This window comes from Choloepus didactylus, chromosome 4, assembly GCF_015220235.1.
Source record: "Choloepus didactylus isolate mChoDid1 chromosome 4, mChoDid1.pri, whole genome shotgun sequence".
NCBI classification, from domain to species: Eukaryota; Metazoa; Chordata; class Mammalia; order Pilosa; family Megalonychidae; genus Choloepus; species Choloepus didactylus.
The window spans coordinates 137,693,492-137,717,537 of NC_051310.1; the positions used below are offsets into that span (position 1 = coordinate 137,693,492).

The 24,046-nt window shown below is 40.6% G+C and overlaps 1 protein-coding gene across 8 annotated transcripts in view; it reads left to right on the plus strand.

Moving 5' to 3' along the window:
• Nucleotides 1–24,046, plus strand: part of TP53BP1 (tumor protein p53 binding protein 1) — a 141,327-nt gene that overhangs the window by 112,974 nt on the left and 4,307 nt on the right. For 4 of the 8 annotated variants that reach the window (XM_037834143.1, XM_037834145.1, XM_037834144.1 and 1 more), the window contains 9 exons: nt 11,595–11,866; nt 12,512–12,661; nt 12,963–13,393; nt 15,871–16,062; nt 16,471–16,686; nt 18,461–18,676; nt 22,226–22,320; nt 22,869–23,068; nt 23,613–23,758. In XM_037834143.1, the coding sequence (XP_037690071.1) occupies nt 11,595–11,866; nt 12,512–12,661; nt 12,963–13,393; nt 15,871–16,062; nt 16,471–16,686; nt 18,461–18,676; nt 22,226–22,320; nt 22,869–23,068; nt 23,613–23,758 (1,918 nt within the window). Of the gene's footprint in view, nt 1–11,594; nt 11,867–12,511; nt 12,662–12,962; nt 13,394–15,870; nt 16,063–16,470; nt 16,687–18,460; nt 18,677–21,396; nt 21,555–22,225; nt 22,321–22,868; nt 23,069–23,612; nt 23,759–24,046 lie in introns of those variants that run through there. The other 4 variants (XM_037834146.1, XM_037834147.1, XM_037834148.1 and 1 more) reach the window with 3 other exon arrangements.

Below are 24,046 nucleotides of genomic sequence, written 5' to 3' on the forward strand. Positions count from 1 at the left end.
TGCCAAGTTATACAGTCCCAGTCTTTATCATCTTATCTTTACCTCTGGTGTCATACATTCTCCTATCCCACCTCTTTCAGTTTTACTCACAGACATCTTTGTTCGGTGTACTTAAAATACTGTGCTACCATCACACAGTATTATGCTATCTATTTCTGGATTTATACAATCAATCCTAAACGTTCTGTAGTCCTTCAGCATCAAATGCCTGGTCTCTGCCCTCTTTCTATCTCCTGGTCGCCTGTGTTGTCAGCTTTTAACTCCCAAAGTTTGTTCATTAATGTCTGTTCATATTAGTGAGACCATACAGAATCTGTCCTTTTGTTTCTGACTAACTTCACTCAACATAATGTCCTCAAGGTTCATCCACATTGTTTTATGATCCATGTCTTTGTTCTGTCTTACAACTGCATAATATTCCATCATGTGTATATACCACAGTTTGTTTATCCACTCGTTCATTGATGGACATTTGGGCTGTTTCCATCTCTTGGCAATCGTGAATAATGCTACAATAAACATTGGTTTACAAATGTCTGTTTGTATCTTAAGTTTCAGTTCCAGCAATGGAATAGCTGGGTCATATGGCAAATCTATATTTAGCTTCCTGAGGAACCTCCACACTGTCTTCCAGAGTGGTTGCACCATTCTACATTCCCACCAGCAATGAATAAGTGTGCCTCTTTCTCTACATCCTCTCCAGCACTTGTCATTTTCTGTTTTTTGGATAATGGCCATTCTGGTAGGTGTGAGATGATATCTCATTGTGGTTTTGATTTGCATTTCCTTAATAGCTAGTGAAGTTGAGCATTTTTTCATATGTTTTTCAGCCATTTGTATTTCCTCTTCAGAAAAATGTCTGTCCATGTCTTTTGCCCATTTTTTAATTGGGTTGATTGTTTTTCTGTTATTGAGGTGTAGGATTCCTTTGTATATTCGGGATATTAAACCCTTATCTGATACGTGGTTTCCAAATATCATCTCCCATTGTGTAGGTTGCTTTTTTACTTTTCTAACAAAAGTCCTTTGATGTACAAAAGTGTTTAATTTTGAGGAGATCTCATTTGTCTATTTGTTCTTTGGTTGCTCGCGCCTTGGGTGTGAGGTCCAAGAAACAACCTCCTATTACAAGATCTTTAAGATATTGCCCTACATTTTCTTCTAAGAGTTTTATGGTCTTGTTGCTAATGTTTACGTCTTTGATCCTTTTTGAGTTAATTTTTGTGTAAGGTGTGAGATAGGCATCCTCCCTCAGTCTTTTGGAAATGGATATCCAGTTCTCCAAACACCATTTATTGAAGAGGCTGCCCTTTCCCAGTTGCTTTGCTTGACTGCCTTATCAAAGATCAGTTGTCTGTAGATGCGAGAGTCTACTTCTGAACACTCAATTTGATTCCATTGGTCGGTATATCTGTCCCTTATGCCAGTACCATGCTGTTTTGAGCACTGTAGCTTTGTAATATGCTTCAAAGTCAGGTAGTGTGAGACCTCCCGCTTCGTTCCTCTTTCTCAAGACATTTTTGGCTATTCGGGGCACCTTGCCTTTCCAAACAAATTTGGTTATTGGTTTTTCTATTTCTGTTAAGTAAGTTGTTGGGATTTGAATTGGTATTGCATTGAATCTGTAAATCAGTTTAGGTAAAATTGCCATCTTAATTATATTTAGTCTTCTAATCCATGAACATGGTATGTTCTTCCATATTTTTAGGTCTTGTTCAATTTCTTTTAGCAGTTTCTTATAGTTTTCTGTGTAAAGGTCTTTTGTGTCCTTGGTTAAGTTTATTCCTAAATACTTGATTCTTTTGGTTGCTGTTGTACATGGGATTTTTTTCTTGATTTCCTCCTCTTGTTGCACATTACTTGTGTATAGGAACACTACAGTTTTTTGTGTATTGATCTTATAGCCTGCCACTTTGCCTGTATTCATTGACTAGTTCTAGTAGCTTTGCTGTAGATTTTTCTGGATTTCCTACATATAGAATCATGTCATCTGCAAATAGTGAAAGTTTTACTTCTTCCTTTCCAATTTTGATGCCTTTTATTTCTTTTTCTTGCCTAATTGCTCTAGCTAGAACTTCCAGCACAATGTTGAATAACGATGATAGTTGGCATCCCTGTCTTGTTCCTGATCTTAGAGGAAAAGCTTTCAGTCTCTCCCCATTGAGTATGATTTTAGCTGTGGGTTTTTCATATATTGCCTTTATCATATTGAAAAAATTCCCTCCTGTTCCTATCCTTTGAAGTGTTTTCATCAGGAAAGGATGTTACATTTATCAAATGCCTTTTCTGCATCGATCGAGATGATCATGTGGTTCTTCTGCTTTGATACATTGATGTGGTGTATTAAATTATTTGATTTTCTTGTGTTGAACCAGCCTTGCATACCTGGAATAAATCCCACCTGGTCGTGGTGTATAATTCTTTTAATTTGTTGCTGGATTTGATTTGTGAGTATCTTGTTGAGGATTTTTGCATCTGTATTCATTAAAGAAATTGGTCTATAATTTTCTTTTTTTGTAGTATCTTTGTCTTATTTTGGTATTAGGGTGATGTTGGCTTCGTAGAATGAGTTAGGTAGCTTTTCCTCTTCTTCAATTTTTTTGAAGAGTTTGAGCAGGATTGGTACTAATTCTTTCTTGAATGCTTGGTAGAATTCACATGTGAAACCATTTGGTCCTGGGCTTTTCCTATTTGGTAGCCTTTTGATGACTGACTCGATCTCTTTACTTGTGATTGGTTTGTTGAGGTCATCTATTTCTTCTTGAGTCAAGGTTGGTTGTTTATGGTTTTCTAGGAAGTTGTCCATTTTGTCTAAGTTGTCTAGTTTATTAGCATATAGTTGCTTATAGTATCTTCTCTTTATCTCCTTAGTTTCTGCAGGTCGGTAGTTACATTTCCTTTCCCATTTCTGATTGCATTTATTTGCATCTGCTCTCTCTTTTTTTTTTTGTTAGCCTAGCCAGTGGTCCATCGATTTTATTGATTTTCTCAAAGAACCAACTTCTGGTTTTGTTGATTCTCTCTATTGTTTTCCTGTTCTCAATTGCATTTATTTCTGCTCTAATCTTTGTTATTTCTTCCCTTCTGCTTGCTTTCGGGTTAGCTTGCTGTTCTTTTTCTAATTCCTAATTAGACAGTTAATTGAGCAGTTAACTCTTCCATTTTTGCTCTCTCTTCTCTTTTAATATAGGCATTTAGGGCAATAAATTTCCCTCAGCACCGCCTTTGCTGCATCCCATAAGTTTTGATAAGTTGTGTTTTCATTGTTATTTGCCTTGAGGTATTAACTAATTTCTTCCTTTCCCCACTGGTTTTCTAAGAGGGTGTTGTTTCGCCTCCATATGTTTGTGAATTTTATGACCTCCTGCATTTTATTTATTTCCAACTTCATTCCATTATGGTCTGAGAAAGTGTTTTGTATAATATCAGTATTTTTAAATTTGTTGAGACTTGCTTTGTGACCCAACATGTGGTCTATCCTAGAGAATGTTCCATGAGCACTTGAGAAAAAAGTGTATCCTGCTGTTCTTGGATGTAGTGTTCTATAAATGTCTGTCAAGTCTAGTTCATTTATCATACAATTCAACATCTCTGTTTCTTTAGTGATCCTCTGTCTAGATGTTCTATCTGTTGATGAGAGTGGTGTATTGAAGTCTCCAACTGTTATTGTAGAGGTATCTACTTCTCCTTTCAGTGATCTCAGTGTTTGCCTCATGAATTTTGGTGCATTCTTGCTGGGTGCATAAATATTTATGATTGTTATGTTTTCTTAATGAATTGGCCATTTTATTAATATATAGTGTCCTTCTTTGTCTCTTTTAATTGTTTTACTTTTAGAGTCTAATTTGTCTGATATTAATATAGCTACTCCCGCTTTTTTCTGGTTGTTGTTTGCCTGAAATATCTTTTTCCAACCTTTCACTTTCAGTCTATTTTTGTCCTTGTGTCTAAAGTGAGTTTCTTGTAGACAGCATATAGATGGGTCCTGTTTTTTAATCCATTCTGCCAGTCTGTGTCTTTTTATTGGGGAGTTTAATCCATTTATTTTTAATGTTGTTAGTGTAAGGGCAGTACTTTCTACTACCATTTTGTCTTTTGGAATTTATATGTCATATCTTATTTTTTCCTCTTTCTCCTTTTACCTTTCCTGATAATCTTCATTTCTGCACTCTTCTCCAACTCTCTCTCTCCTGTTTTTTCCTATCAGCCTGTAGCACTTCCTTTAGTATTTCTTGTAGTGCTGGTCTCTTATTCACAAACTCTCTCAGTGTCTGTTTGTCTGAAAATGTTTTAATCTCTCCCTCATTTTTGAAGAAATGTTTTGCCAGATATAGAATTTTTGGTTGGCAGTTTTTCTCTTTCAGTATCTTAAATATATCATGCCACTATCTTCTTGCCTCCATGGTTTCTGCAGAGAAATCTGTGCGTAGTCTTACCGACCTTCCCTTGTATGTGATGGGTTGCTTTTCTCTTGCTGCTTTCAGAATCCTCTCTTTGTCTTTGACATTGGACAATCCAATCAGTAAGTGTCTTGGGATCTGTTCTATTTGGGGTATGCTGTACTTCTTGAATCTGTAATTTTCTGTGTTTTATGAGAGTGGGAAATTTTCAGTGAATATGTCTTCTGTTACTCTTTCTGCCCCTTTTCCCCTCTCTTCTCCTTCTGGGATACCCATAACACGTATATTTGTGCATTTCATGTTGTCACTCAGCTCCCTAAGGCCCTGCTAATGTTTTTCCATTTTTTTCACCGTCTGTTTTTTGTGTGTATGAATTCAAATGTCTTGTCTTCCAGTTCACTGATCCTTTCTTCTGTCCAAATCTACTGTTGTGTCCCTCCATTGTGTTTTTGATCTCCTCCATTGTGCCCTTCATTCCCATGAGTTTTGCCATTTGTTTTTTCAAGTTTATGAATTCTTCTTTATGGTCATCCAGTGACTTCTTTGTATCCTTCATCTCTTTCGCTATATCTTCCTTCATTTCATTGTATTTATTTAGCATTAGTTGCCTCAACTCCTGTATCTTGGTTGAACTATTAGTTTGTTCCTTTGGCTGGTCCATATTTTCATGTTTCCTGGTATCGCTTGTTATCTTAAGTTGTCTAGGGATCTGATTTTCTTGATTAGTTTATTCTGGAGCTTGTTTTCTATCTTTTACCTAGGGGTTTTCTTGTTGTTTGGCTTTCTTCTCTGGCCTCTGTTATTCAGTTCAACTTATGGTAGATCTCTAACTTAGGTTCTATTTAGTTGATCAGAATTTTTCCCCTCTTGTTTTTTCTGTTTCTTGCTCTGCCTCTATGTAGCCTTTTTGTGAGAGGGTGTCCTGAAATATGGTCGACCCCAGTCAGATTTTCCCAGTCTAGAGAGGCCCAGGTCTCATTGGGAGGGTATGGAGTTTTTCTGAGGATGAGACCCACCTATGAGGCCTTTAGAATTGGTGCTTTTCCTCTCCTGTCCAGCAGGTGGCGCTGGCCAGCCTGCAGCTCCCCCACCAGTTTAAGGAGGTATGGAGCCTTTAGTTCTCCTGGTGACTCTGATCCTATCAGGGGCGTGGCTGACTGAAGCCAGAATCTGAATTCCAGCCCCTGGGGTCTGAGCTCCCAGAAGGAGGACTGCCAGTTGAGCTGGACCTCCCCCCACTCTCCCAATCCTCGGATCTCCAGTTGTCTCTCAGGGGCACTATTCACTTCTCCCCTCTCCTCTTTGGGGCATCTCCAGCTAGATTCCTTGGTCAGCCTGAGTTGCCAATTAAAGATGGGGGTGGAGACCTTCAGAAGTGAATCCAGAACTCAAAGACGCTGTGGGTACTCTGTCTCCCCCCAAGCCCAGCCTAGTCCCTCAACCTGGGCTTTCCGATAGAAAATAACCACATATGTTACTTTTAGATTAAAAAAAAAAAACAGAAAAGAAAAACAAGAAAAAAAAACAAGAAAAAAAAAAAAGGAGTCCCTTTTAAAAGTCTTTCGCTAGCCTGGAAGTTTTGTTAGTGTCTGAATAGGGTATTTAAAGATGTACTTTGGGTTATTGTCTGATAATTACTCTCCAACAGCTTCAATTCCACCCCTGCCTGGGACAATTGAAATGCAAAAGGATAAGGAATCAGTGAGAAGCCAGAAGGGACAAAATGTAGGGGAAAAAAAGATGGCTTTTTTTGGAGCCTGGGAATGGGTGCCCGCTTTTATGTGCCCCCCACTTCTCGGAGCCCAGCCCTTCTTTAGCACCCCAGTTCCCAAAATTAATTAATTTGTTAATTAATTCTGCAGTTGAGGCTGGGTTGAGCCCCCCATCTTGCCCTCAGCACATTGCTGTTTTGGGTTTTGTTTTTGTTTTTACCCCTTTCAGGGAGCCAGCAGCAAGACAGTCTGTGAGGTCTGGGTGTGGAGGGGTGCCAGACCCCTGGTCTGGGGAACTTAAAATGTTCGCTGCGTTCTCAGCTTTTCCTCCCAATTCCAAACTTGCATCTGATGTGTGACTGGTTACTGGAGACCCCAAAAACACTGTTTCATATAGTTCTTGGTGTTAGGTCATTCAGGAATCCACACAATGTAGCGAGTCATGGTTTAAGTAGAAAGTTTAAGGTTTATTAGAGGAAGAAAGCAGGTGGGAGCCCTCAGAAAAGAAAAAGGAAGAAAATGGCTCTGGTCCTCTATCTGAGAGCAGCATTTTTTAAAAGGAGAAACCCACGTTGGGTGTTGGGAGGGAAGGGTCCTGTTGAGTGTGTTCTGTGCCTCGACTAAGTGAGTACTTATCAATTTCTGAGCTGACTGGTTACTAGGGTTCTAACACACTACTCTTCTTTGATGTGCACTGTATTATCTATGTGGAGGAAGTAGGCCTTTTGGCTTGTTTGTGTTCATTCATCTTATGGGCGTATCTGATCTTAACTTGTCCACCCTCTGGGGTCTAGGTGCCACTATGACTGGGATTTCTAAAACAGCCTTCAACCCTTAGTTTATGGTGCACCTGGTATCTATGAGATAAGCAGTAGGGCCCCTGGATCAGACATTCCTTCTGTATGTTACACTCTTTTTTCTGGGGTCTGGCACTTGGGTAATTGCCAGCTGCTCTAGGGGAGAGATCAAATTCTGCACCTCACCACTCTGCCATCTTGCCTCACCCTCTCTAGGCAAATTGATTTTTGACAAGTCTGCGTAGTCCACACAACTGGGTGATAATTGTCTTTTCAACAAGTGGTGTTAGCAGAACTGGATACCCATATGTAAAACAATGAAATAGAACCCCTAACTCACACCATATATAAAAATTAAACCAAAATGGATCAACGACCTAAATATAAGAAGCAGCACTTCTTATGTTAAACTTGAGAAAGGGGTAGCAACAGACAAGATGGAATTTAACAAAGAATTATGAATACTGAATCTTCATATAATTTTCTTTTTCTTAGTTGCTAGGGTAGTATAATAGCTAGAAGGAAAGACTTGAAATGGTGTAACTGTAACACATAGCATCCTTTGAAATTTGTTCTATAGCTACTTGTTAAATTGTAATTTGAAAGCTGGTAGGCAATGGTTTCCTAGACTTTACACCCAAAGCACAAGCAACAAAAGAAAAAATAGATGAGTGGGACCTTCTCAAAATGACAAACTTCTGTGCATTAAAGGAATTTGTCACAAAAGTGAAGACAGCCTACTCAATACAAGAAGATATTTGTAAACTACATATTTGATAAGGATTTAATATCCAGAATTTGTATAGAAACCCTATAACTCAACAATAAGACAAACCCAATTAAAAAATGGGTAAAAAACTTGACTGAATGTTTCTCCAAAGAGGAAACACACATAGCTAAAGAGCACATAAAAAGATGCTCAGCGTCACTAGTGATTAAGGAAATGCAAATCAAAACCACAAATCACGCCCACTAGAGTGACCACTATTAAAAGAACAGGAAACTACAAGGCCTGGAGAGGATGTGGAGAAATACAAACACTCATTCATAGCTGGTGGGAATGTAAATGGTGCATCTGCTGTGGGAGATAGTTTGGCAGTTCCTCAGGAAGCTAAGTATGGAATTACCGTATGATCTGGCAATCCCACTACTAGGTAGATACCCAGAAAAATTGAAAGCAGGGACTTGAACAGATATTTGCATACCAATGTTAATAGCATCATTATTCACAATTGCCAGAAGATGGAAGCAATGCAGGTGACCATTAACTGATGAATAGATAAACAAAAGTGGTATATACCTACAAAGGAATAGTATTCAGCAGTAAAAAGGAGTGAAGTCTTGATGCATGTAACAGATAGATGAACCTTGAGGACATTATGTTGAGTGGAATAAGCCAGACACAAAAGAACAAATATCGTATGATATCACTTATATAAACTAATATGTAAACTCATAGACATGAAATATAGAATATAGGTTACCAGGATATAGAATATATGATCTCACTGTTATGACCTAATTATAATAAACAAACTCAAAGACTAAGAATCTAGAATATAGGTTACCAGGAGATAGATTTAGATTAGAGAATGGGGAGTTGATGTTTAACTTGTATGGAATTTCTATTTAGGTTGATGGTAAAGATGAGGAAATGGATGGTGGTGATGGTAGCATATTATTGTGAGTATAATAAACAGAACTGAAGTATAGAGGTGAGTGTGGTTAGAACGGGAAATTTTAGGATGTATGTATTACTAGAATAAAAATTAAAAGGTAAAGCATAGGACTGTACAACACAAGTGATCTCTTATAGTATGATTATTTAGAAAAAAGCTATCATCAGTTGCAACAAATGTTCCACACCAGTACAAGGTGTCGGGGGTGGGGTGTTGTATAGGAATCCTGTATTTTATACATGATTGTTTTGTAAACCCACAACTTTTCTAATAAAAAAAAAAAAAAATTTAAAGAATCTGTAGGGAGGGGAATAGTGAGAGAGGATATGGAGAGATTAGTAAAGGCCTACAGCATCAAGGGCTTTGTATACCATAGGAACAAATTTAACTTTTTATCTTCTGAGGGATGGATATCCTTTAAAGAATTTTGGGGAAGGGAGTGACATGCTTAGATTTGCACATTGGAAAAGTCACATTGACAGCAGGGAGACAATGGATTGGAGTGGGTTGAGGTTAGAGGCATAGTTCAGGCAAGAAAGTAATGAGTGTCAGGTTAGGATGGGATTGAGAGGAGAGTAATATATATATAAGAAATATTTAGAAAGCAGAATTGATCAGCTTTGGTGAATCTGGGAGGAATCTAATATAATTCCAGGTGTTTTGGCTTGAGCAACTTGATGAATGGTGGTAGCGTATGCTCATTTGAAATGAAGAGCCTTCATTCAGTAAATTTTGAGAGGCTATTTTGTGGCAGGCACTGTGCTAGATTTGGGGGAAAGTACTACAAAGATCTCTGTCTTAATATGTCTTACATTGTATTGTTGTAGGGGAGACAAACAGGAAAACAATTAAACAAATCCATTTAGAAAATACGTCTTAAAAAAAGATCATTACAGGCTAACTTGGGGTCTGGGCCTCAGTCATTATTTAAGAGCAGTACTCTACTTATAGACAGTTAACAGCATGACTACTCATGCTGGCCTGCTGCCCAGAGTCCCAGCCCTCTAAGAAGGCCTTGCCCAACTCATTTGCCATGTCCAAGAGAGGGAAGTTACTCAAGTTCTGGGCTCACATGTGTTTTCGTCAAGTGTCTATGGCAAATCATGCTAATTCGGATCCAGCTAGAGCTGGCAAGTTGGAATGATAGTAGATGGTGATTGGAGAGTGGCATGATTATAATTGAGATTTTGGAGGTAGTACAGTTTATGGTAATTACTATGGGAGTAGATGGCTGAGGTAGAGGAGAGGGGAAGTTAATAGTGGTAATTGGATCAGGAAACTGGGAGGTGCCAGGTAGGTCATTTAGAGGATGTAAGCCACTGAGAATAAAGATAGAAGTAAGATTGTGGAGGGAGGAGAAGCTGTGAACCAGGATTTAGGGTCTTCAGTGCATGAGAGAGAGTTACTGGGAGGATATTGGTCGATAACAAAAGGAGGGTCTTGTTTAACAGAATGGCCAAATAGTGGTTTGATTTGAGTGGAAGGTGGGGAGATAGAAATGGTCTGTAGTTATCAATGGGGAGTAATGAGGTCTCTCATCTCCAAACTCTTGTATCGAAGTTTGGTTGGAAAAAACCAGTCTCTGCTAGACTGCTAGAGAGAGCTGCAGGGGTTGTGGTATTCACCTGGGATATCCAGGATTCATTTATTAGGGCAAGGAATTGGAGGATGGATAATGGATTCCGTTTCGGATGTTTTGAATTTCAAGTATCTGTGGTACATCTAAGGGGAAGAGTTTAGTAGGCATTTTTATCTGTGAGTTTGGAATGAGTATAGTAAGACTGTCCAGGGAAAGGATGTAAAAGTGAGAAAAGGAATGAGAACAGAGTCCTGGGAAATACCAATTTTAAAGGGATAAGCAGAGAAAGGGGAACCTCAAAAGAAGCATAAATAGGAGTAGCCAAAGAGGTTGAATGAAAGGATGCAAAAGTGATTTTATGGATTTTAAAGGAGAAGAGATTTTCAAGAAGGGAGTGGTAAAAAAAATGGAGTCTTTTAATCATAGTATTATCTAAATGCACATATATATGTGCATTGAGTGTACATGTACATTCTTTCTCTCCAGAGGGATTGTAAACTCTTTGAGAAGGAGTCTGTCTTGTACTTCTCCGTATCCTCTATGACAGCAGAATATTACACAAACAGTCTAGAGCAGCAAGGCGAGTTTATGGCACCCATGCTATAATTTCTCAATCCTGTGCCTGTAGTAGACATTGCTGACTGGTTTTAGAACCTTCTGTCACTGACCCTGGGATTTAGTCTCAGAAGGCTTCTTAAAACAGAGCTAAACCAAACCAGTCCACTGAAGTAGACATGTGAGATAAAATCAGTTTGATATTCCTGCAGTTTATACATATTGAAAACTGATATTTTGATCATAACCTCTTTAGTCTTCATTTTCCCAAACAGTAATAGCATTTTTTAGCCTATTTTACCTGTAAGTTTCTGTTTCCTTGATTACTCATTGAAAGGCTATATAAAATAATTAATATCAAAAAACATCAAATGATACCTACTGCTTAATCAGGTACTCAGAAGGACTGCTAATCACCAATCATTTTCCTCCTGTAACCTTTCTACCTACACCTTCTGTCTTCCCTCAGTTAGGGATTGATCTCTGTCCTCTGGGTTAGAACCCTTTCTCATTTCTCAGTAGTCTAAGGTTGTGAATTTTTCCAATGAAAAGATAATTTAACTAGGCTCAATATAGAGGACTCTCTCTTCTCAAACTAATACCACCTTTATTTTTTATCAAGGTGTAGTATATTCTTGGTAAAATGCACAGATCTTAAGCATTTCGTTCATTAGGGTTTGACGATTGTCTATACCCATGAAACTACCACCCAAAACAGGATATAGAACATTTTCATTATTCCAGAAAGTTTCCTCCTGATTCCCTCCTTTCTGAGTTGAAATTTCTTTCCATGTCTAGAATGTTTCGACTGTCACATTAGCATTATGTTATTGTGGCTTCTTTTAGTTTCTGTATCCATTTCTTCCTTTCAGGAATCTGAAGAGCCAGTTGTAGAGTGTCAGGAGTGTGAAACCGAAGTTTCTGCTTCACAGACTGGGGGCTCCTCAGGTGACCTGGGGGATATCAGCTCTTTCTCCTCCAAGGCATCCAGCTTACACCGCACCTCAAGTGGGACGAGTCTCTCAGCCATGCACAGCAGTGGCAGCTCAGGGAGAGGAGCCGGACCACTCAAAGGGAAAACCAGCGGGACCGAACCCGCAGATTTTGCCTTACCCAGCTCTCGAGGAGGCCCAGGAAAACTGAGGTGCAGACAGGGTCTCCAGAGGGAGAGCCACAGCAGGGGCAGGGTTGCTGGCATTTTAATATCACAGGAAAAGGGGAGTAATGGGAAATCTGCCCCATCCTCTATCTAGGATAAATCAGTTCTTTCTCCTGATTTGTTCCTGTCCTGTTTGGGGTTTGCATGGGAGGTCTGGTAGAGCCCTGTGGGAGGTACTCTTTGTTGGCAAAGACCTGGTGGGGACTTGAGGAATTCTGGGGGTACCTGTTCCTACCACCCCCATGGGTGTTATGGTTGGGAATATAGGAAGTTTGGGGGTAGTGGCCCAACTTTGATGCACTCTTGCCTTTTTGTTATTCACTGCCAGTGTCCAGAGCCTAAAGAAGAGGAGAAGGCAGGGCACAGATGTGTGTGCTGTTTTTGAGGGCAGCAGTAGGAAGCTTTGTTAGGAGGGGAACAGGCTTTCATGGATAAGAATATCCTTGAGTGTTATCCCACATTCCCTCCTTCCTGGCTGAGAATTTGGTGGTGGGTGTGTAGACCAGCTCCTGCTGCCCTGGAGACCCAGCACATGTTGGCCTAGCATGTAGTTTGATGGCCAAGGGGAAGCTTTGTGAAGAAAGGATTCAGTAGCAGGTGCTATCAGACTAACCTGTCTTCATTCTCTAGTCCTAGAAAAGGGGTCAGTCAGACAGGGGCGCCAGTGTGTGAGGAGGATGGTGATGCAGGCCTTGGCATCAGACAGGGAGGGAAGGCTCCAGTCACACCTCGTGGGCGCGGGCGAAGGGGCCGCCCGCCTTCTCGGACCACTGGAACCAGGTACCCGGGTAGTGTGAGATACAAGTAGTCTATGACTTGTTCAGAAAAAAAAGGGAGTAGAGAGAAGAAAGGGGCATAGAGAGTATGTGGGGTGTCAAGAGGGAGAAGAGGGGCCCATACTTACTGGGGAGTGGGCAGGGATCAGAGTGAGGCCATTGAAAAACCAGGCTTATGCCTGTGATGGGATTATCAAAGAATGAGCTGAAGAGACCCATGAACAAAGAAGTGGGAAAATTGGTAGATATGTACTCATCTCTCTTCTTATTCTCATTGCTTTATCCTATCTCTTATCTCTCTTCAGAGAAACAGCTGTGCCTGGCCCCTTGGGCATAGAGGACATTTCACCCAGCATGTCACCAGATGATAAATCTTTCACTCGTATTGTGTCCCGAGTGCCAGATTCCACCAGACGAGCAGACATGGGTGCTGGTGCTTTACGTCGTAGCGACTCTCCAGAGATTCCTTTCCAGGCTTCTGCTGGCCCCTCTGATGGCTTAGATGCTTCCTCTCCAGGGAACAGCTTTGTAGGGCTCCGTGTTGTAGCCAAGTGGTCATCCAATGGCTATTTTTACTCTGGGAAAATCACACGAGATGTTGGAGCTGGGAAGTATAAATTGCTCTTTGATGATGGGTACGAGTGTGATGTGTTGGGCAAAGACATTCTGTTGTGTGACCCCATCCCACTGGATACTGAAGTGACAGCCCTTTCGGAGGATGAGTATTTCAGTGCAGGTAATAAAAGAAGCACAATCTGTAGAGTTGTACTGTGCCCTGGGGCAATTCTTGGTTCTGTCAGCAATTACAAAAAGCATTCACTCTGGCCTGGGGTCTCTAAAGTCAGAAATCCCATTCCTACAACACTGGTTACTCTCACCACTGACATTTTTGTCTGTTCATTTGGAGCTTGTTTGTTTTTGAATAAAGTTTTTATTTTGGAATAATTTTAGATTTACAGGAAGCTTGCAAAGATAGTACAGGGAGTTCCCTTATGCCCTTCACCCAGTTTCCCTTATTGTTGACATCCTACATTAACAAAGTACATCTGTTTAAACTATGAAACCAATCTTGGTACATTATTATAAACTTAATTCCAGACTTTATTTGGATTGCAGCAGTTTTTCCATAATGTCCTCTTTCTGTTCCAGGATCCAACCCAGGACACCACATTGCATTTGGTTATTATGTCTCCTTTGGTTTCCTCTGATTTATGGCAGTTTCTTAGTCTTTGACAATTTTGAAGAGTATTGGCCAGATATTTTGCAATCTCCCTGAATTTGGGTTTGTCTAATGTTTTCTCATAACTGGACTGGAGTTGGGAGTTTCTGAAAACAATGCTACATAGGTGAAGTGTCCTTCTCATCATATCATATTGGGGGGTACCTGATATCCACATATCATTACAGAGTTAACATCACTGATGATATTAATCTTCTTCTTTTGGTTGAGTTGTGTTTGTTAGGTTTCTCCACTTTGATATTACTGTTTTTCCCTTTCCATACTCTGTTCTTTCACTGCTGACTTCTAAACTTACTCCCTGCTTTGGTGGGAACCCAGTAGTTGTAGTGTGGCAGATATAATTGAGATATTTTTTGCTTAGGAAGAAGCTGTTACTGCTGTGTTTGTATGCCTGCACACTCATTACTTATTCGCTGGTTTGAAGAATGATGCCTTTTTTATTTTTATTGTTGAAGTAGCCAGTAGCTTGCCTGTTGAAGTCTGTCTCGGCTCTCTTGTGATTGGTATCCTTTCCTCTGAGTAGTTACTGTTCGCCCCTTTGTTTCATTGTCAAATGGGCCTCATCACTTTCTAGTTTTGGATAACACCATTATCTGTATGTGGTATCAGTTAGGAGTAGCACAGGAATTGGGGTCTTTTATGACCTGTAACTCACAATTTGTATTTATTTATATGTATTAGACACATCCATTCAGGTCTCACACCCTATTCAGGTGTCAAAGCTAATCTTGCAGGTCTATATTTGGCCCTTTTAAAACAAAGATAGACAATTCTGTATCCAGGGTGCTTCATAGCCTCAAACTGACTCCCAGTTTGAGGCTGTCTACTAATGTCAACACTAGACTGCATTTCTTCACTAGACTAGTATACACTAGACTAGTATTTCTTCAGTACCTTGGGTTTCTTTGTACTTTGGGGACGGTCTTTGTGATATCATTTGGCAGCAGGGATTTAAGGTAGAGAATGAACAAAAAAAAGGAAAAAGTGATGATGTGGCATAGATAAGGAGAGAATCAAGGCCTACTCTCTCTTTATTCTTTCCCTTGGTGGGATAGGCTCTGAATTTCTTTTATTCCTTCATTCAGTGACAGGCTAAAGGGAGAAAACAAAGTGGACTCTTCTTTTTATAGGAATGAAAAAATGTTTATATTAATGCCTTGTTTTTATATTGCATACATACCTATTTTTAGACTAAAACAACCCTGTAAATTATTGGATTGATAGAGGGGAAAGAGAGATATCTCTTCACAGGATTGGAATAGGGTCTGGCCAAGATCATACAGCTTGGTGGTAGCAGAATTAAGCCTAAACTCAAGTCTCTTGAATTCCAGCTCAGTTTCATTTTACCATACATGTGCTCTTTCTAACCTGAGTCCATACTTTCATGTCCTGGATCAGAGCAAGAGCTGCAAATTAGATAATAGGGAGAAAAAATTGAGCAAGACTTATTTTTTTCTTTTCTTTGTTCTGTATCTCTATTTTGATTTTGCTGCACACACTTACACACATAGATCCAAACACACACACGCATATGCTTTTTCTCTTAGAATGATGTCATCTTTCACCTACACCTTAACTCAAGAATTATCACTCAGCCTCCAAAGAAACAAAGAAGATAAGGTTTAGTAAGTTATAAAGGGATCATTAGAAACCACATGCCATTTCACTTCAAAAGAACCATTTGAACCACTAACAACTCATAAATGCTGGCTTTGGGTATTAGCTTTATTTTATAATTAAAGGCCTCCTTCTGTAAAGAAACCTTCCTTGTCCCAACCCCAGGGTGGTACTGCACACATTCTAGGTGTTGTTATTATTTGAGATTGATGGCTGGAATATTCAGTCTTTACCTTAGTGTACTGCTGAATTTCTGAGTTCCCTGACTCAGGCCCACTTTGCAGAGTCCTTGTGAGAAGGTGCCTAGCAACATAAGACAACAGCATGCTTCTTCGTTGTTTTTCCTTGCAACTCAGGAGTGGTGAAAGGACATAGGAAAGAATCTGGGGAGCTGTACTATAGTATTGAGAAAGAAGGCCAGAGGAAGTGGTATAAGCGAATGGCTGTCATCCTGTCTTTGGAGCAAGGAAACAGACTGAGAGAACAGTATGGACTTGGCCCTTATGAGGCAGTAACGCCCCTCACCAAGGCAGCAGATATCAGCTTAGGTGAGGCCTTTGCTTCCTGAACAAACTCTCTTTGGGCCCCTGCCCTGCTTGAGGTGGGAGGAGTGGTTCCTGGAGCAGTGGGTAATACTTCCCTAACTCTTATTATTCCTGTGTGTGGCTTATCAGATCATGATGGGCTGTCATTTTCTGGAGCCACTGCCTGTCACTATTTCTTTCCTAATAGTAAATTCTCAGGGTTTTTTGTCCTCCTCAATTCCATAGGGACCAAATACACCTTCAGAATGGCAAAGATTGGAACAGAAAATAAGGTGGCTTTAGAATAGGCTGCTGACCCCTGTGAGAAGTAGGGGAAAGAATGCTGTGGGATCTAGATCAGGCTGTGCCCAGCTTCTTGGAGTTCAGGGCCTCAGATCATGGTTGACCATCCTTTGGCTTATTTTACCATAGACAATTTGGTGGAAGGGAAGCGGAAACGGCGCACTAACAACAGCTCCCCAGCCACCCCCACCGCCTCCAGCAGCAGCAGCACAACCCCTCCCCGAAAGACCACAGAAAGCCCTCGTGTCTCAATGGGAGTTCTCTCAGGCAAAAGAAAACTTATAACTTCTGAAGAGGAACGGTCCCCTGCTAAACGAGGTCGGAAGTCTGCCACTGTGAAACCTGGTGAGTGTTGCCTTTTGCCTCATTCTCCTTCAGACCACAGCGGAACGCAGGTTCAACTGCTGGAGCCTCATATGTGGCAATGGGCTCCTCTTTCCTGGCTACAGAGTTGGGTCCTGCATAAACACACAGGTAATAATCAGAGACAGCTTATTGCCTTCCCCATATCTTCTGCCAGAGTCCAGTGGGGGTAGATAGGAGGCCAGGATTTGATCGTAAGCATTCACTGAAGGAAAGAAGTACTGAATTTTAAGCAGATTCGAAATAGGTGAAATTTGTCTTAGTAATCTTCCTTTGCTTAACACCATATTCTGCCTCCTGGAAACTCTGCTCACCTTTCCCTTGTGCTTGGGGCCCTCTGGCTTTCTCAGACTTCATATTGAAAGGCTGTACCTCAGCCTGTGTATCTGCCCCTCCCCCCAATCCCCACTATCCCCCCAGACAATCCCTTTCCAGTCCCTTCATGCTTAATGTTGAGAGGCATCAACCCATCTATTGTTTATTGTGTGTCTACTGTGACTCAGACCCTGTAACTGCAGGTTCTGAGGATACTGAAGTAAGGTGCTCAGTTTCTGCCCTGAAGCAACTCTGAGCATAGCAAACCGTGATGGTTGCATTGTCCTGGCACCAGAGCTCTTTTGTTTCCTGTGTATTTCAGTTGTGTCATCTCCATATTTACCTAACACCTCTGCAGTGTTTTAGGGTATTTGAAAACAACAATATTTATAGCTGTCATTTATTGACTGTTCACCATGTGTGAGATATGGAGCTAAGTGCTTTATATATATTACCTCGTATAATCTCTAGAAAGTATAGGTGCTACAAATTCATTTTCCAATTGAAGAATCTGAGGCACAGAAGGTTGGCTTAACTTGCCCAAGGTGACCAAGTTAAGCCAGGATTCAAACTCAGGCAGTCTGACTTCAAAGTCCAGGCCCATAAATACTACATCATATTGCCTCTGAAACTGTTCTCTTGCTGCTGCTTTTATTTTAGGGAGGCATGACCTGTCTGTCATCTTAGCCTCCTAAAGGACCTATGATTCAGCTTCTCCAGGTCAGCTATCTGTTTTCTTCTCAAGGACTAATTGGGGCACTCCTAGCCTGGGCGTTCTGGGAGTCCTGGACTGGCTGGTTCACTTACCCAACGTGTTAGAAACTAGGATGTTGAAGCAGAATGTTTTGTTGTGGTTCCATCAACATGTAAAAACACTTTATTATCAAGTATTCTGTGTACCATTCTGGTGAGGGTCGGGGATAGAGTAGAAGAACCTTCTGGGGACTTTTCTTGGTAATGAAAAAAAAAATGTTTTTTTCTTTTAAGACTGCTTCAAAGTATCACATATCCTGGGGAAATTGGAGCACTGGGCAGAAAAAGTGGGCTGAAGATTTCCAAACGCTTTTTACTTTTACCTACTCCATGTTCGTATTAGAACCACCTCTTTCTTCGGATGATCTCAGAAGTATTTGGTTTGGCTATATAAAAACAATACTAATTGATTTTCATTTTTTGAGAACAATGTATGCATTGTCATGAGTGTGTACAATTTAAATATGTAAAATTTCCCTGCTTTGTAAATTTGCTTCTGGGTTGTTGGCCATTTAGAATGTCGGCCATAGGAATGGTCTTTGGTTCATATCTCAAATAAGTTCAGCAAGAACATTGCCTATCCATCACCTCCTGCTTGGTGCTAAGGCCTGGTGGTACTAGGGCCTTTGCCTAGGCAGTGGTCATTTTTCCTCTGTAACTGTTGTAACTGTGTCTCTGTCCTTCCCAGGTGCAGTAGGGGCAGGAGAGTTTGTAAGCCCATGTGAGAGTGGAGACAACACAGGTGAACCCTCTGCCCTGGAAGAGCAGAAAGGGCCTTTGCCCCTCAACAAGACCTTGTTTCTGGGCTATGCCTTTCTCCTCACCATGGCTACAACCAGTGATAAATTGGCCAGCCGCTCCAAACTGCCAGATGGTCCAACAGGAAGCAGTGAAGAGGAGGAGGGTAAGGCCTTGGGAAGCCCTGGGGCCCTGACACATGTGCACTTCCTTCCTTTTCATTCACTTTTATGAGCCTGTGTGTTCCCCCTGCCAGGACAGGTGATAGCTGGGATCTTGGTCAGGGAAGTAAAACTAAATTTGCACTCTGCATCTAGGTTTATAACTGTTTTCACAAAATTCCTCTCAGTGAGTGGTTCCTCAAAACAATCCTGTGAGACAGATGGGAGTTAGATGTTATTATCCATTTTATAGGTGAGGACACAAGCTTAAGCGAAGCTAAATAATTTACTTTTAGCACACAATAATGATAGACTTGGGATGAGAATACAGTGTTCATTTGACCCTACTCTAATCACTCAAGATCATCAGGCTTCTAAATGCCCTACTTTCTTTCCCATTTGTGGTCTAGGGGCAACCACTAGAGCAACACATACCAGGGTGAGGTTTATTCTCTTGAGGTCTGTATGTAAGACTTGGGAATGTGGGGATGTGTGGTACCACAGGGTGATTTAAGACCTACAGCTTCTAGGCCTTCCTTGTCAACTTTTATACCTATTTTTAACCTTAAACTAAATCCATACGTTGCTAGTCTGTGTTCTCTTTTACTTAGTATGTGAGTGAAGGCTGCAGTGGGAAGAGGTAAACTTATTTCAGCTGTTCATAGAGTTTGTGATGTAGGAGAACAGAATTAGAAGATACAAACGTATACCCATAAGTGACCGAAGGCAATAGCTCACTATGTCTATGAAAGCTAAAGGTCCTGAAGGAATGATGTTTTACAAGTTAGAATTTTGACTAATGTTGTGTTTTGCAAGAAGGAGTCACATTAGGAAATGTGGTTATCATAAAATAGCAACAGTAAAGATCTGTGGTTGGCATTTCAGGTGTGTGGATGACTTTTTCCTAATTAAACATATATCTCATTAATCACAGCCATGTGGAGATCAATACAGAGATGTTGGAAGAGTGATCAGGGAGTTACAATTGAGGTTTATGCTATTTGGAAGGGAAAGAGACAGAGTCTTAAGCAGAGAAGCTCTAGGATGAGGGTTGGGTGGGGATTCAGGCTGTGGTAGTGTGGGGTGTGTGGGAGGTTCCAGGTTAAGCTTGTGTACAAAGCCTAGTTTGTCCGAGTATACAGATAGGGATACTCCCTTGAGGATTCTGCAAAGAGGTCAGTCATGGTATCAAAACAGTGTTCACAGTCTGATTTCCTTTTGCTTTCATGATACTGCCAGACTCCATTCTTTATTTTCTAACAAACTTCTAGCCCTTACCTAGCCCAACCAGGACTTCACGTGGCAGTCCTACAGATGTTTTATTTGTTGCTTAGTCCAGCATAGTCAAGAAAGCAGACTTTGGAATGAGAAGCAGACTGTCCAATTCCTTAAAAATCTATGAGCCTGTGTGAGATCTAGTAAACTCATAAAAATTTTCACTATTCCCTCTTTGCTGATATAGCAAGCATTTTATATCCCATCTTGTGACCAGAAGTGAAGGGAGGTAGGCCTTATCTAAATGAGGAGGAGTTTGGACAATTGTTTTAAGTGGCCTCCAGATTTCTGGTACAAAGTATGGTTATGGTAAATGTGTCTGCTTTATGTTTGCTTGTTCTTCCTTGCACACTGCCCTAATAGCACTGGAATCCTTGTTTTTTTTGGGGGGGGGGGCATTGAGAGTATGCTTGGGGGTTTCTTAGTCTTATGAAGGCTGGAGATGTCTGTAAAAACAATTTCTACAGAATTACAGTTTTCAAGAAACTATGTGATAGGTCTTACAGAAAATGCAAATCTGTTAGACGCCAGCTTTTATCAGGAACTCAGTAAAATATTTGAATCCATTTTATGAGACATATTTATTGAGTTAAGAATATGGTGTCTAGTCTTGCTAGGTGGGATGTACATCAGGGACCCATGAGCCACAGGGATTTATTTTGGAGTTGGGTTTATTTAGTGTCTTCATCCCTGCTTTAGATGACGGAATTAACAACCTTTTCATTTTAGCCTCCAGTTGGATAGTGTAGCTGGTACCTCAAAAGTAAAGAAGGTTGAATCCAAACTAATTGAGAAAAATTACACAAATACAAGGAAATAAAATTGGGGTTTAAAATCTAAATAGGTCAGGATTAGAAACAACTGGATTCAGGAGAAATAAAATAGAAGTCTTAAGAAAAATAGAGGACCAAGGGGGGTCAACAGTGACTCAGAAGTGGAGTCTTGGTACTGAGTGTGACATGATATACTGAGATGGGCCAAAATGATGCTGTGACAAAGCTGAGAAATAGCCCTGCTATGTTCTGGATTTCTTATAAAAACTATTTAGTTTCTAGTTTAGGTTTTCATTTTGAGATGAATGTGAAGAATGTTAAATTAAGAAAAGAATAATAAAAATGAACAGGCTGGAAAATGAGACCTAAACAAAGGTTTAGAATCCTGGGACTGGGGCATAAACATTGACTGAGCAGCTCCATTAGGCAGGGAGGGCATCAAAGTGGGGGTGGCCATCTCTGCAATGGGTCTGCTCTACCAGGTTTTGCCACTGGCTGTGAGGACGGGAGGGGATGTGGTTCTGGCATTGAACTTGATGCACTGGTTGGATTATTTGTAAAAAAAATTTCAGTTAACTAGAACTTACTTTCCCAGAACTCCTAATTAATTTAAATCTCTAATGTCTTTCTTTTCTTTTTTTTTTTTTTTTTAATGTGTTATTTATATATGAGAGAAGCAGATGACAACAAAACAAGCTCAAATTAGATATTTGGTCAAAAGAAGCAATTTCTAATTGCCTAGGGTCATTACAGCTTCAGCCTCATCTCTCATATCTTCTACTTCACCCTCAAGACTATAGAGCAGTCATTGATGTTCAGTGTCCTGAGGTACTTCAAGATCATCAAAGGTAGATAGTTTTCAATAAAAAGGTTGAAACAGGATTTTCTGGCTAACGTTCACTTAATAAGAGCTAAACTTTAAAAACCATACTTTCTTTGAGCATTCTGGTATATCAAAACTTTAGTCTACAAGGGGGTAAAAAGATGCTGAAGGGGGAATTTGAAGGCTTTATTGTAAGAACTGCAGATCAGCTATTCTTTATCGCCACAGAAGGCAGAACTAGAGGAAATGGGCTTAGTTTGCAGCAGGAGATATTTAGGGTAGACACAAGAATGAACTCCCTGATGGTAAGGGTATTCAAATTGGAATACATCATTGTGGAAAGTGGTTATGTGTCCTTACCCATGAACAGTCCCATGACTCAGAAGTCTTAGTGCAGCCTTTCTTCAGGAACCTTTGATGTTTTTAGGTCTAGGACTTAACTCCATTCCTCTTCTTCCCCATCCCTCTCGCTCTTGTCCCTTCTTTTGGCAGCATTTTATAGGTCTCAAGACAGATTTCTTTCTGAGCTGTGGGGAAGGCCTTGACCTGTCTTTGGGACACACTGCTGTGGAGATAGATGGGGTGTGGGAAAAAAGGGCAGTAAGAAGCCAGGCATAAAATAGCAAATGCGAAACCAACTAGTAGTAATTGTTGATTGTGTTGGTTATCTGTTTTTGATATAGAATTTTTAGAAATTCCTCCTTTCAACAAGCAGTACACAGAATCCCAGCTTCGAGCAGGAGCTGGTTATATCCTTGAAGACTTCAATGAAGCCCAGGTGAGGAGTTTGTATAGTTTCCTAGGGTGGCAGTGATGAGAAGAGTCCACTTGCTGTACTGAGAAGAGACCTGAGAGAAGTGGGAGAGTTTGGGTAAAGTGGCCAGAAATCTCAGTAACTGGGAATCTGCCAAAAAGTTGTGCATGAAATAGAATTTTTATTGTATACAGGGAAGAAAAGAGAGAATCTTGGGTTCATTAAGGGGCGATGTTTGGGTTGCCAGGACACACATTGAAATTTGAGTTTAATAGAAATCCCTATTACGGTATTGCTGATCCTTAGCCAGAAAGGCTGAATACATGGAGTTGGGTTGCTCCTTGAGGATTTAGGCCCCCAGAAAGCTTGCTGCAGGTGAGACAGGGAGAATGTCTAGGGAAGTTACTTGAGCCTTTCAGTGAGAAAGGAGGCCTTGAGCAAGACAGGCTAAATCACATTTTGGATAACATTTGAAAGTCCTCAGATCTGCTCTCTATAGCTTACTAGGGCTGCTGTTCAGGGGCTTTCCAGAGAAGTTACCAGACCAATTGGCTTTGTCGCTTTTCTTCTAGTGTAACACAGCCTACCAGTGTCTACTAATTGCAGATCAGCATTGTCGAACCCGGAAGTACTTCCTGTGCCTTGCCAGTGGGATTCCTTGTGTGTCTCATGTCTGGGTCCATGACAGTTGCCATGCCAACCAGCTCCAGAACTACCGCAATTATCTGTTGCCAGCTGGTTATAGCCTTGAGGAGCAAAGAATTCTGGATTGGTGAGTATCTGTGAGTCCATCTAGAATTGTACAGAGAGGAAGACAGCGAGCTTTTGGAAAGGAGAAATTAAGCGAGAGAGTAAGTGTAAGAACTGAAGGGTAAATTATAGAATATGAGTAGGTTTGAAATTATTTCAGGAATTCATTTAGTTTACTTACATTTGTCAGGGACCTTTTGAAAATGTATAAGGATTTGTATGTAGGCTCAGTATTCCCAAATTGTGAGGTTAGGGAGCTAGGTTTTAAGCTAGGCATTAAAAAATATAGTCTCAGGGGTATGATCTGCATTATTCATGCTCAGGGACAAACATGGACGTCAGATGAGTTGCCATATCTTTTGGCCAGTATCCCAGAAAATACCCATCATTCACAGAAGGAGGGAAGGTGGAGATGGGGTGGAGGGGATGTGTAACATAATAGAAGGTTTAATTTTGAAAGCATTCAGACATACTTGAGTCATGGCCAGAAAGGCTGTTTACTGGGTATTATCTGTCATGCCAAGATCCCTTCCACTTGCAAGGTGGTGTCTCTGACTCTTTCATAGGCAACCCCGTGATAACCCTTTCCAGAATCTGAAGGTACTCTTGGTATCAGACCAACAGCAGAACTTCCTGGAACTCTGGTCCGAGATCCTCATGACTGGTGGGGCAGCCTCCGTGAAGCAGCACCATTCAAGTGCTCATAACAAAGGTATCTAGAAAGTTTGTGTGTGTCTTGATTGCTCAAGGAAGCCCTTAGCTGGTAGGCCTTAAGGTCCAAGTCTCAGTCCTAATAGGTTGACCTTATCCATGTTTCTAAGAAAAAAAAGTACCACCTTTAAGGGGTAGAGCATTGGGCTGTTCTTGCTTCTCATGGTTTCCAGTGGTGAAGTTGCCAAACATTTAAGTTCAGCATGGAGTGATTTTATAACTTTCCACTTTTGGTTGTGATCAGTAGCACTGTTTTGCCATAAAAGAGCATTAGCTTGGACAGAGTGGG